Below are 12,543 nucleotides of genomic sequence, written 5' to 3'. Positions count from 1 at the left end.
TAAAACAACTTCCACAACACCACCAACTTTAACCTTCTCTATCTGTCTCTTTGAAATCAGGAAAAGGCTCAATTTCAAAAGACCGGAAGAATCTGTACAAGATAAAAAGACTCAACGAAGCTTCCATATAAAAAGGAGGCAGGAAAAAAAAAAAAAAAAACAGTAATCAGGTGCATCCAAAAGTACAGGAAACCTAAGTCGCATCAAAATAGTCATATCGAACAAAAGTTCTGGTTCCTTTGATTCCCTTGTGGCTGTGGGCCTTGGGATATGACACTCCAAGTCCTGCCTTTCGAGGGCCCCACCTTGGCTGCTTGCATTTGGTTGGAGGTGCTGCTGCTTGATACAATCGAATCCAGAGTTACCCCATGGAGTCATCAGGGGCGGGAGGAGAGAGGGACAGACAACTGAGGTTACCTAAAACCTAAATTTGTCTTTATTTTCTCTATTTTTTCATTTCTTAATATTAACTTTTTTGGTTTTTTTTTTCTTCTACGTTTTTTCTTTTTCTATGAAACCATGAACTGTAGTCTGTAACAAGCAATATAAAAGAAAATTTGAAACATATACTTCTCTTCTGGTATTTAATAACCTCACAATTTCGTGAAGGTAAATACTCAATACTTTCAATAGCATCGTGATAGTGTGTGTGTGAGAAATCTCAATTCTCGATAATTTATATTATCGCTTATATATATTTAAAATTATACCATAGCTCACCATAAAAAATTAAAAAAATGCCATAGCTCCTCTTGGACCCTAATGTGATAAGAACTTAAGCTCATTATTCTTAATCAAGCAGTTAAGATCTTCAAATGATCACAAATTTCTTTTTTTCCTTTCTATTTTTAAATTTTTGTTTCGCAATTGTATCACTTTTTTCTTATGAACATGGGAGACTTGTTTGGCAAGCACTACTCAGCGGTAAAGTCTGAATGATCTACCAGCAAAAGAAATAAAAAAGCATACTGATTTGGGGGGAAAAAGCATAATGATTAAGACAAGAATGTGATGTATTTTATTACTCAATGTTGCCAACAAAGAAATTAAAATTGTGTATTTTAAAATATAAACCTGATTGCTCTAGCCCTTTTTGTAGAAAAAATGATGTACAAAGAAATTTAAGTTAAAAATAGAGAGTTGCCTCTCTTGATGTCATCATTCATTGGGGTGTAATCTCATGAATGGTTTGAATTTGCACAATCACTATCATTTTGTCTTAAAAGTTTAGAGCTGAATTTGATTCTCAAGGATTTTAAATTCTTCTATTTAGGGTTACAAATCTCTCGCAATTTCTTCTATTTATTTTATTAGTGTGCAAAATGTTCATGGCAAGTTCGAATAATAAAAATGTTTAAAACTACTCTAATTTACGAAGTAATAGATTCAAATATGATTGCAAGAAGGTGAACACAATCAAGATCAACTTACCTATAATTTTATTTTTGATAAAAAAAATTGTGCAAGGGTTCATAGTTATTCAAATTCAGTATAAAAATTTGAGCAGCCTAATTACCCCCAAAAAAATAAAAAAATAAAAAAGCAGCGTAATTTCCAAGCCAATTGTTTCATCATTAGCTAGCTCTCTATACAAACTTTGGATAGGGAGCACTAACATGCTGTGGTCTGAAAGGCAGGCGATTCCAACCTGAACAAACAAAGATATTGTATTACAGCATAAATAGCATGATTCAATACAACGAGCGCATTATAAGCGGCAAGATGCGCGCCGAGCAACTCAACTCACTGACTCGCACCGTTGCTTTCATTCCAAAATTCTTAGTTAAAAATATAATTAATTCCTTCTCTCTCCCTTTCTCTCTCTCTGTCTGTCTCACTCCCTTCACGTCTTTCTGACCACCGCATGTTCATTCATTTACTCACTCTCTCTCTTCCGCTCTCTGTCTTCTGGAAATGTGAAATCGAAGAGCAGAGGCCAGAGCGATACATAATTATAGCATACGGTTTTTGAGAGATAAGGGTTTCTCGGAGGCGAGAAGTGAAGAATGCCGTTGACGAGGTACCAGATAAGGAACGAGTACGGCTTGGCCGATCCGGAACTCTACGGAGCAGCCGATAGAGATGATCCAGAGGCTCTCTTGGAAGGCGTGGCCATGGCTGGCCTCGTCGGCGTTCTGCGCCAGCTCGGCGACCTTGCTGAGTGAGTCTCTTTTTTCTTTTTACTGTTTTTGTGTGGTTTTTGATTTGAATTGTGTTGAAAATCGTGGCTGGAACCAGAATGCTGAACCTTTAGGGTTCGATTTTTGGACTTTCGGAGTTGATGATTGGATAGAATCACGAACTTTATTCCGAATTTTTGGTGCAGATTTAGACTGTATTACTTGATTGACCGCGAGTTTAATTTATTTACTTCATTGTGTTGCTGTTTAGGCTCGAGTGCCGAATTATGCTTACTGTCTGGGTTTAAATATGTAGTTCTTGGAGATTACCATTGGATTAGGCTGATTGAAGTGCACTAATTGGGAGTATTTGAGGAATTTTGAGTCTGCTATGTGTTATGAATTTTGGCTATAAGATCATATTAAACTCAAATGTTTTCGAATTGGGATTTAATTTGGCCACTGCAAATCAGGACATGTATAAACAAGTAATTCTCTGTTCAGGAAATCATGTTTAAAGCCTTTTCGCCTGATATGTAATTTTGCTCTTTTTAAATTTTTTTTTTTCAGTTGAATTATATCCCTATATTGTATAATTGAAATTTTATTGTGGAGTTTAAAATAGTTTAATTAGTAGGTTATTGACAAAAAAAGTTTAATTTGGTTATTTTTGCTTGTAGGTTTGCTGCTGAAATATTTCATGACTTGCATGAAGAAGTAATGGCAACTGCAACAAGAGGCCATGGTCTCGTGGTTCGTGTCCAACAGCTTGAAGCAGACTTTCCTTCAATCGAGAAGGCATTTCTATCTCAAACTAATCATTCATCATTCTTTTCCAATTCAGGTTTGAGTACTTGTTATGCACCTTCATAACAGTTAGATGACAATTGATTGGATCTTTCTGTCATAGTTATTTGTAGCATGATTCATGTGAGTGCTACAAAATTATGATACATTGATAGCAGACGTTTTTCTTTTGGTCATAATTGATACTTGACATTTAATTACAGCGTAGTTATGTGAGTGCATAATTCTGTTGCAGGGGTTGACTGGCATCCTAATCTGCGTTCTGAACAGAATATGATCACCCGTGGAGACTTACCTCGCTTTGTAATGGATTCTTATGAAGAATGCCGTGGTCCTCCTCGGTTATTCCTTTTGGACAAGTATGATTAACTAATTTGTGCTTACTTATGCTACTTTGATCTAAACACTAAAGGGAATTGATTTTGGAAACTTGAGAAATGAATGGTATTTCTCTGATCCTAACAGGTTCGATGTTGCTGGGGATGGGGCGTGTTTAAAGAGGTACACTGATCCGTCATTCTTTAAAGTGGAACCAGCATCCTCAATAGCGACAGTAGAGATGCAGAGAGAAAAGAAAATCCGTAAAGTGAAGGTATTGCAATGGAATGTTCATTGCCTTATAAACAACTTATATTTTGTGGCCATGGTTAGAATTATACATATTCATGCTCATTAAAATCTATGTCTTTAGGACCAGCCACACATACCTTTTTGTTGAAAGATGCAGCCATATAGCTGCATCCCTCAGTTATTTACTATTTTATAAAATTACTTAAAGGTATAATATAAATCTTGAAAAAAAAAAAAAAAAAAAAAAAAAAACCACATGTGACTGCTCTCGTGAGAGGCTCACTGCAACCCATGGGCAGCGACCATGATCGTTGTGCATGGTCTTGTGTTGCCTAGTTCTTTATGATGATCTTACTTAAACATATGCCACCTGATATCTTTGAGATCAAAATTATAAACCTGCACCTTGAGTTCTATTATATGCTACTCCTTTGACTGGAAGTATGTACTAGGCATATCCTAATCTTGATTTGGAGGGTATGCCTGCATGCATATCTGTGTGGAACCCATGGAATTTTACTTTTTTGGACTTCAAGATTTGCAAACTAGGTTCTCCTTTTGCTGTTGGAAAGTCACTTATGTACTATAAAACTTAAGCCATTATAATATTTATATTGTTCTTTTATGTGTAGCAGAAGAAAGGATCACGCTGGAGGAATGGAGAAACCCCAGAAGCTGCACTGACATCACATGCCAAGTGAGAACTATTTTTTGATATCACTGCATTATCATCATTCAAGTTATTGTTAAATCTGCCTGTTTAAAGGATAGATGGTTGAGTGGTGACTCTTTACTTTTCAAATAATACAGATTGCATGAGTTGTTCCTGGAGGAGCGTATTGAGAATGGTCACAGTGACCCTGCACGTCTTGTGAAATTGAAGAAAAGACATTTGAATGGATCTGCAGTTGACTCAAAAACTGGGAAAAGTTACATGGAGAAATTTCTGGAGACTCCTTCACCAGAGCGTAAACTTGTTTGTGAAACTTCTGTTACTCCACCACTCTTGAGATTGACCTCAGATAATACTGGTGAGCCAGAGCTTAGAATACTTGACATCAGTATTGTGAGTCCTGCAGCAATGTCCCCAGAAACCAAAAGCACTAACTCTTCACCTAACTCCCAAGAAGCTATATTAGAACTATCTGTGGATGGCTTTAATGGGGAGGCTTATGATGAAGAAGTTGCAAAGGGGTCTGAACCAAACTCTGATGTTGAGACTAATAAAAGTTATTCCAACCTACAGAAGGTGGCAGTTGATAAGCGATTAGCAGGTGATGGAGAACACAAAACTGGAGGCAGCGTAGAGGGGTCCACCCCCTCCAGTTCTGATGATATGACCAGTGAGGTAGACAATTACATGGATGCTCTTGCTACAATGGATTCAGAAATGGAAACTGACAATGAGTATAAACTTAAGAACAATGTGCGGTTCCTGAATGTTGAAAAATATGGGACAGACTCTGATGCAAATGAGGAGGAACATCTGGATCTTCCAACTCGGTTTCCGGATTCTCAGTCGATTGGGAATTCCTCTGCATCAGATGACGGGAAGAATTCGTTCGAAAAAGATAGAGCCAGTATTTCGCACTCTGATACTTTAAGCAATTTGGTTGAGAGTACACCATCAGAGTGTAATGGATCAGCTAAAGAATTCCCTTCTACTGAAACTTGTGGAGCTGATAATTTTGAGATGTCATCCGACCAAAACTCTGAAATTGCGGAGTCTTTAGAAGCCACATCGAAGGAGCATGTGGTGTCTCAAAATGCATGCATTAAGGAAGAAGTAATTCCTGATAGTGGAGATACATCTTGCAGTGCATTTGTTAGGGAAACAAGTCCTACACTACAACATTCAGACCCTGGGGCAAACTCACAAGTGGTATCATTGGCAGGACTTGTGTTAGATGAAACACCCTCTAATGAAATTAACGTTGGTTATAAATCATTAGACATCAATGAAAATGGGACACATCTGGATGATTCTCTGGCTGTTGTCCCTAACGATTCCTCCCAGAATAAGGATGAATTCACAAATACTTCTTCAAGCCATCCTGTTGATGAATCAGATGATGAAGATTTAGGTGTCAGTTCTGATGCTTTGCTGCATTTGTCAGATGTTGAAGAGCTTTCTTCTGAAGATCAAATTGGAAATAATGCTGTGAATGAAATGTCTCAGACCCAGTGTGCTAATGAAGATTCTATAGAAAGCTTCGCCAGAAGAAAGAGTGATTCACCATTTTTAAGTATTTCACCCACAGAAGAGCAGGTCTCTTCCTCAGCACTGCCAGAAGTACAAACACCTTCAGGTAATATGGTACGGCCTTATTATAGAGATATTATAAATCCTGATAACATGGCTTCCAAACTTGATGATCCTGTCACACCAACTGCAGTCAATTCTGAAGTTATACCATTTGTTGTGGATGCTGCATGGAGCACAGAAGAGTTATGTCCTGTAGTAGATGCTCCACAAACACATGGCCTAATGGAGCAGCAGGATGCTCCACAGACACATGGCATAATAGAGCAGCAGGATGCCCAGCAGACACATGTCCTAATAGAGCAGCAGGATGCCCCGCAGACACATGTCCTAATAGAGCAGCAGGATGCCCCGCAGACACATGGTCTAATAGAGCAGCAGGATGCCCCGCAGACACATGTCCTAAAAGAGCAGCAGGATGCCCCGCAGACACATGGCCTATTAGAGCAGCAAATCTCTGATTTAAGTGAGGATGTTCCCCAACTTGAATCCATCTCAGCAGAAGCGGTTGCTCCACATTATAAGCAGAAAATCGATGTCGAAGAGACATCTAGGACCATGGATGGTGAGGAGTTACGGTTAGTCACCAGTGGTGCTGATGTGGAGGGTGGCGATACAGTTTCTGTGGAACTGCCATCTAATTGTCTCACTTATCCAGGCCATGAGGATCATGCAAAGTCAGATGATGTGGTACCTGAAACACTTCATGTAGAAACTGTGGCTGTGCCCTATACTGCTGTTGCCCAACCTGATGATTATGTCAATGATGTTAGTCATTCATCTCCAAATGCAATTTCTTCTCCACCAAGGAATTTTATAAATTTGAATGAATCTCTTCCTGGATTTGGGGATTCCCATGAGAAAGAAACGGAATTGGATGAGGTAGTTTTTCCAGAATTTGTCACATACTCAGAAGTGCAAAAGGAAGGAAGTAAAAAAGAAGTTGTTTCTCTGGATTCAGAATCAAACTCAAGCAAATCAGTTGCTTATGACCTTTCCAGTTCTACCAATGGTGGTCATCTGGATGAACTGACTGAGAACAGTTTGGCTGTCTGTGATGGCACCGCAGAATCAAACCCAAGCAAATCAACTACTTATGACCATTCCAGTTCAAAAATATCTGATAATGGTCATAATTTTTCCCCCAATCAACAGTCTGAAAACAGTTTAGCTGTCCATGATGTGACCACAGCCTCAACATCTTTAGAAATGAGCCATCCAGAGTCCGAATCACAATCTCTGGATCAGAGTGACAAGGAAGATGTTGTATCTTCACCCACCTGCCACCTCCCAGAGCCTGAAACTAGTTCAGAAAAATCATTGGAGTTGCAAGCTAATCAAGTTGATATGGAATATTTGCCAAGAGATGGAGCAGATCGGCCAGAAGCTGCCTTAGAGCAGTCGCTGGTGTTCCAATCTGATCAACTTGATGTGGAATGTTTGCAAGAAGATCGAGCAAGTATTAACTCATCAAGTCTTCAATCTGCACAGATAGGGGCTCCAAATCACATGGATGAGGAGAGATCCAAAGAGTTACCATCGACAGAAAACGTCAATCAGGACATACGCTCGGATGCTTCCTCAGAATCTTGTCCTCGAGACCTCCCAAGTCAACCTTTAACATCAGTGGTCTTACCAGAATCAGCAGGTCAGGAAGTTGATGTCACAAAGCAAACAATGGAACCATTAGAATCTACCCTTCCTAGGTTAGTCCCTGAAGCAACTGCGGTCAATCTGGAGGACATGCCACCATTGCCACCTCTACCACCTATGCAATGGAGGATAGGAAAGCAACATCCCTCCCTACCCTCATTCCTGCCAATACAGCCATCAGAAGCTGATGAGAAAGCTCAATTTGATATACCAGCACCACAGAGGGAGGTGCTGCAGCCTCAGAACCCATTTTTGCCTCTCACATATGTGGAAGACGGGAAGTCCCAACATGTTTCTGAACCTTTGATGGGAAATGTGGTGCACCCTGCCCCGTATTCATTGCATTTACCAGCCATAGTTAATGATGCTAATTATCAATACAGTTTCCCTGATTTAGGGGGAACGCAATTCCCAAACCCATTTTTATCATCGTCAGAGATATCTGATGACAGGTCTGGACATAATCACTTTGCTTTAGAAGGAGAAAAAGTTCAGTCTAGTACAAATCCATTCACAGTACCGCATACTGAATGTACAACTTTTAGACATGAGCCTGAATCTTCTGATGGAGCAATTATCCTACCTCTGCAGCAGTTAACACTGGAAACGGATTTAGAGTCTAAGGTACTTGAACATTCATTGAAAAATTCAGAATGGGAACACGGAAAACCCCCTCCCACATCTGTGACAGCACCAACAATGGTAGATGAGCAGCCTCAGCATAGTTTGACAACATCAGAGGGAGAAACGACATGGTCTCCAAATAATTCTGCTGCAATGTCAGACTATGAAGTTGGAAGGTCCAATGGAATTCCAGTTAGCAAGCTCCCTCGTCCAAGAAATCCCCTGATTGATGCTGTTGCTGCTCATGGCCAAAGCAAGGTAAATGATTATCATTTTATGGTGTCTATCTTTCAGAATATGCTCTACAACATACCTTTGTAACATGTTGACATTTTGCAGCTGAGAAAGGTAACTGAACGAATTCGGCCTCAGGTTGAACCTAAGGTAGATGAAAGAGATTCATTGTTGCAACAGATAAGAACTAAGGTTAGAGCTGCCAATTTTTGTTGTATTTTTTGCTTTTGCATCACCCACCATTTCTTGGTCCGGGTTCCATCTATTTTCAAGTAGGAAATTATTGAGTGAATATTTTCTTGCCTTAGTCCTTCAACTTGAAGCCTGCATCTGTGACAAGACAAACAGTGACAAGACCCAGCATTCAGGGTCCGACAACCAACTTGAGGGTTGCTGCCATCTTAGAGAAAGCAAATGCGATTCGCCAGGTCTCTATCTATTTCTCTCTCTCTCTCTCTCTCTCTCTCTCTCTCTCTCTCTCTCTCTCTCAATATTTCCTTGTCAGTTAATAAATTTAATACCATGAGAATTTCATTACAGGCATTGACAGGAAGCGATGAAGATGATGAGGATAGTTGGAGTGATTCTTAAAGGGAATTATTCCACTATAGCTCTTCACCAGCGCCGTTAATGGCTTTGAGTGGTGGTGGATGCTCCTTACAGAAATCTGGAATTTTCTGTAGTTTGGTGTATTCTCCTCTTTACTCAAGATTCATGTGTATTATACGACCCCCTTTCTCTTTCTCTCTCCTCCCCTCCTCCCCCCAAATGAAAATCTATTTGTTGAAACGTCGCTCAGCTCTATCGACGGAAATCTAGTGTGAGGCAAATGCTTTATACAAGAATGACAGCTGCGGCGCAGCGTGCAAGCGCAGTTCCAATCTACTTCCGCTTATAATCATTTTTAAGATATTGGCAGGTGTAAATTGTTGGAGTGATATAAATGTAGTATGTAGTGAAATTTTGTAATCCTGTATGTAATGGTTCTTACAATGCATATATATGTATGTATCCATATACTCCATTTTCTGGCTCATATTTTAGTGGCCATTGTTTTTCTGTTCATATGGTTTTGTCGGCGTGCGGAACTTCTTCAAGAGAACAAATATTTAGATTCAGTGTTTTTAATTCTTCCATGGCCTCACGTTTTACCTATTCTTTCAAATGTTCGTCTGCAACTTAAAATCCAGAAGAAATATAGCAAGAAAGAAATTTTAGATTGATGCTACTGTCACCTTAATTTTTTACCCCTCGATTTTCCCAATAAGAAAAACACAATTTATTTAAGGGAGATTCATTATTTTACCCAATATGGAGGCTCAAATTATAAAAATACCCTATATAAAATGGACTTTAGAAACACACCCAAAGCCCATTTATAACATAACAAAAAAGCTTTTAACTTCTTATAAATTACAAAACTGCCATCAATTTCTTAAAACAAGCCTAACCCCAAAATCTCATAAAAATATCCAAAGCACTCAATAGGGCATCAAAGTAATTTAATAATCAATATTAAATTCAATAAGGCTAGCTATCATTTTTTGGGTTTTTTTTTGGGTTTATTTATAGGAATTCAATTGTGTAGGGTTTATTTATAATATTAGTGCTAGAAATGGGTATATCACTAAATATCTCTTTATTTAAGTCACTCATCAATTAAAAGAAATACTCATAACCTAGTATTTCCTAAAAAATTCTCCCTCGTTGAAAAGTACATGTTAATTAAATTTTTTAATTATTTTTAAAGTAATTTTAAACGACTTTTAGATTTGTAATATAATAATAAGATACTAAAAGTGGTGGGAAAATAAGAGCATATAAAACACGGCCGCCATAACATAACAGCAAGACGACCGTAGAGTCGTTACTCTCCAAACTTTGCTCCACAGTTGAAACCTGGTTATGACAGTCTTGCCCAACAGAGCCTCCCCTGTACTTTCCAAAGCTTTCGAGACCAAGCAATGCCTTCTTCAAGGTTTCAACTCCTTCAAGCACCTCAAGCATGCCCACGCTCGGCTTCTCCGCCTTGGTCTAGACCAAGACAACTATCTTCTCAACATGGTCTTGCGCTCCGGCTTCGATTTTGGGCACGCCAGCTACTCTCGCCTCGTCTTCGACCAAACTACGCAACCCAATATATTTCTTTGGAATACCATGATTCGTGGCCTGGTTTCCGACGATTGCTTTGACGATGCTATCGAATTCTTTAGTTCTATGCGAACAGAGGGGATCTTGCCCAATAGCTTCACCTTCCCTTTTGTTTTGAAAGCTTGTGCTAGGCGTTCGGATTTTCAATTGGGTTTGAACATTCATACCCTTGTGGTGAAAACGGGGTTCAATTTTGATGTTTATGTTAAAACTAGTTTGCTGTGCTTGTATGCTAAGTGCGGCTATTTGGAACATGCCCATAAGGTTTTCGATGATATTCCCGACAAGAATGTGGTTTCTTGGACTGCCATCATTTGTGGGTACATTGGAGCTGGTCAATATAGAGAAGCTATTGATACGTTTCGCAGGTTGCTGGAGATGGGTTTGAGGCCTGATAGTTTTAGCCTTGTTCGGGTTTTATCTGCGTGCGGCAAGTTAGGGGATTTAAGCAGTGGGGAGTGGATAGATAGATACATAACTGAGATTGGCATGGGAAAGAATGTGTTTGTGGCCACCTCTTTAGTTGATTTGTATGCCAAGTGTGGACAGATGGAAAAGGCGCGGGGTATCTTCGATGGAATGCTTGAGAAGGATATAGTATCTTGGAGTAGTATGATTCAGGGATATGCATCAAATGGACTTCCAAAAGAAGCCATAGACCTCTTCTTTCAAATGCAGAAGGAAAATTTGAAACTTGATTGTTATGCCATGGTTGGGGTGCTTTCTGCTTGTGCAAGATTAGGAGCCCTAGAACTAGGGGAGTGGGCTAGCAATTTGATGGATAAACATGAATTTTTTGTGAACCCTGTTCTTGGTACAGCTCTGATTGACATGTATGCCAAATGTGGGTGCATGATTCAAGCTTGGGAAGTCTTTAAAGGGATGAAGAAAAGAGACCATGTGGTTTGGAATGCTGCAATGTCTGGGCTTGCCATGAATGGACATGTCAAAACTGTGTTTGGACTCTTCGGACAAGTTGAGAAAAATGGAATTCGACCTGATGGGAACACATTCATGGGCCTGCTTTGTGGGTGTTCTCATGCTGGTCTCGTTGACGAGGGTCGTAGGTATTTCAACAACATGACTAGTGTCTTTTCGTTGGCTCCTACAATTGAGCATTATGGATGCATGGTGGATCTTCTTAGTCGTGCTGGCTTGTTGGATGAAGCTTATAACCTAATCAAAACAATGCCGATGAAGGCTAATTCAGTCGTTTGGGGAGCGTTGTTGGGTGGATGCAGGCTACATCGGCAAACCCAATTGGCTGAACTCGTACTGAAACAACTCATTGAGCTAGAACCATGGAACTCAGCACACTATGTTCTCCTGTCAAATATTTACTCTGCAAGCCATAAATGGGATGAGGCAGCAGACACTAGGTCAAGAATGAATGAGCAAGGGATGAAGAAAATCCCCGGTTGTAGTTGGATCGAAGTAAATGGGGTTGTTCACGAATTCCTTGTCGGAGACAAGTTCCATGCATTGTCAGAGAAGATATATGCAAAGCTCGACGAGTTGGCTAATGAACTGAAAGCAGCAGGTTATGTTCCAACCACAGACTTTGTGTTGTTTGACATAGAAGAGGAGGAGAAGGAGCACTTCCTTGGTTGTCACAGTGAGAAGCTGGCCATTGCATTTGGTCTCATAAGCACTGCTCCTAAAGATACAATTCGAGTTGTGAAGAACCTTCGTGTATGCGGTGATTGCCATGAGGCCATCAAGCTCATCTCAAAGATTACAGAGAGACAGATCATTATCCGGGATAACAACCGATTTCATTGTTTCATCGATGGTTCTTGTTCATGTAAAGATTATTGGTGAAGTTTGATTAAAAAACCCAATTTTGATACCAGCCCCTTGGTGCCAATAATCTCAAAGATGATTAACATGTTTACTTGTATGCTTAACCAGTGTGAAGTGCCGTCCTAATTTAACCCACGTTTGTTATTAATCAGAGGTTAAATCAAACTCAAAATCCGATATTTGAGTTGCTAATGAGAAAACTAAACTACAAAAAGACTAAACATTCAATGTCGTAGCTCATCACACACGTCATGGACGTTGACAGCTGAGGGGCCACACATGACAATGGAAACGCTGCTATTAGCACAGCGTTTTCTT

The 12,543-nt window shown here is 39.6% G+C and overlaps 2 protein-coding genes across 6 annotated transcripts; both read left to right on the top strand.

The window, feature by feature from the left end:
• The first annotated feature begins 1,724 nt into the window (after positions 1-1,724).
• Positions 1,725-9,402, top strand: LOC117631165 (protein SCAR2). 5 transcript variants are annotated; one of them, XM_034364161.1, is made up of 10 exons: positions 1,725-2,161; positions 2,801-2,964; positions 3,163-3,286; positions 3,393-3,519; positions 4,133-4,194; positions 4,308-5,806; positions 5,894-8,295; positions 8,377-8,463; positions 8,580-8,699; positions 8,812-9,402. In XM_034364161.1, the coding sequence occupies exons 1-10, from the start codon at positions 2,007-2,009 to the stop codon at positions 8,860-8,862; spliced, it is 4,791 nt and encodes a 1,596-aa protein (XP_034220052.1). In that variant the 5' UTR covers positions 1,725-2,006; the 3' UTR covers positions 8,863-9,402. The 5 variants fall into 5 exon arrangements, with proteins under 5 accessions (XP_034220052.1, XP_034220048.1, XP_034220050.1 ...); XM_034364159.1 differs by having other exon boundaries at positions 1,744-2,161; positions 4,130-4,194; XM_034364158.1 differs by having other exon boundaries at positions 1,744-2,161; positions 4,130-4,194; positions 4,308-6,121; positions 6,194-8,295.
• Positions 9,403-10,135: 733 nt separating this feature from the next.
• On the top strand, positions 10,136-12,316 carry LOC117631587 (putative pentatricopeptide repeat-containing protein At3g08820). Its single transcript, XM_034364825.1, has one exon. It carries the CDS (start codon positions 10,177-10,179, stop codon positions 12,241-12,243), a length of 2,067 nt encoding a protein of 688 aa, XP_034220716.1. The 5' UTR covers positions 10,136-10,176; the 3' UTR covers positions 12,244-12,316.
• The last annotated feature ends 227 nt before the right edge of the window (positions 12,317-12,543 follow it).

The sequence above is a fragment of the Prunus dulcis genome, chromosome 6 (assembly GCF_902201215.1).
Source record: "Prunus dulcis chromosome 6, ALMONDv2, whole genome shotgun sequence".
Lineage (NCBI taxonomy): Eukaryota > Viridiplantae > Streptophyta > Magnoliopsida > Rosales > Rosaceae > Prunus > Prunus dulcis.
This window is presented reverse-complemented; position numbering and strand designations above follow the sequence as displayed.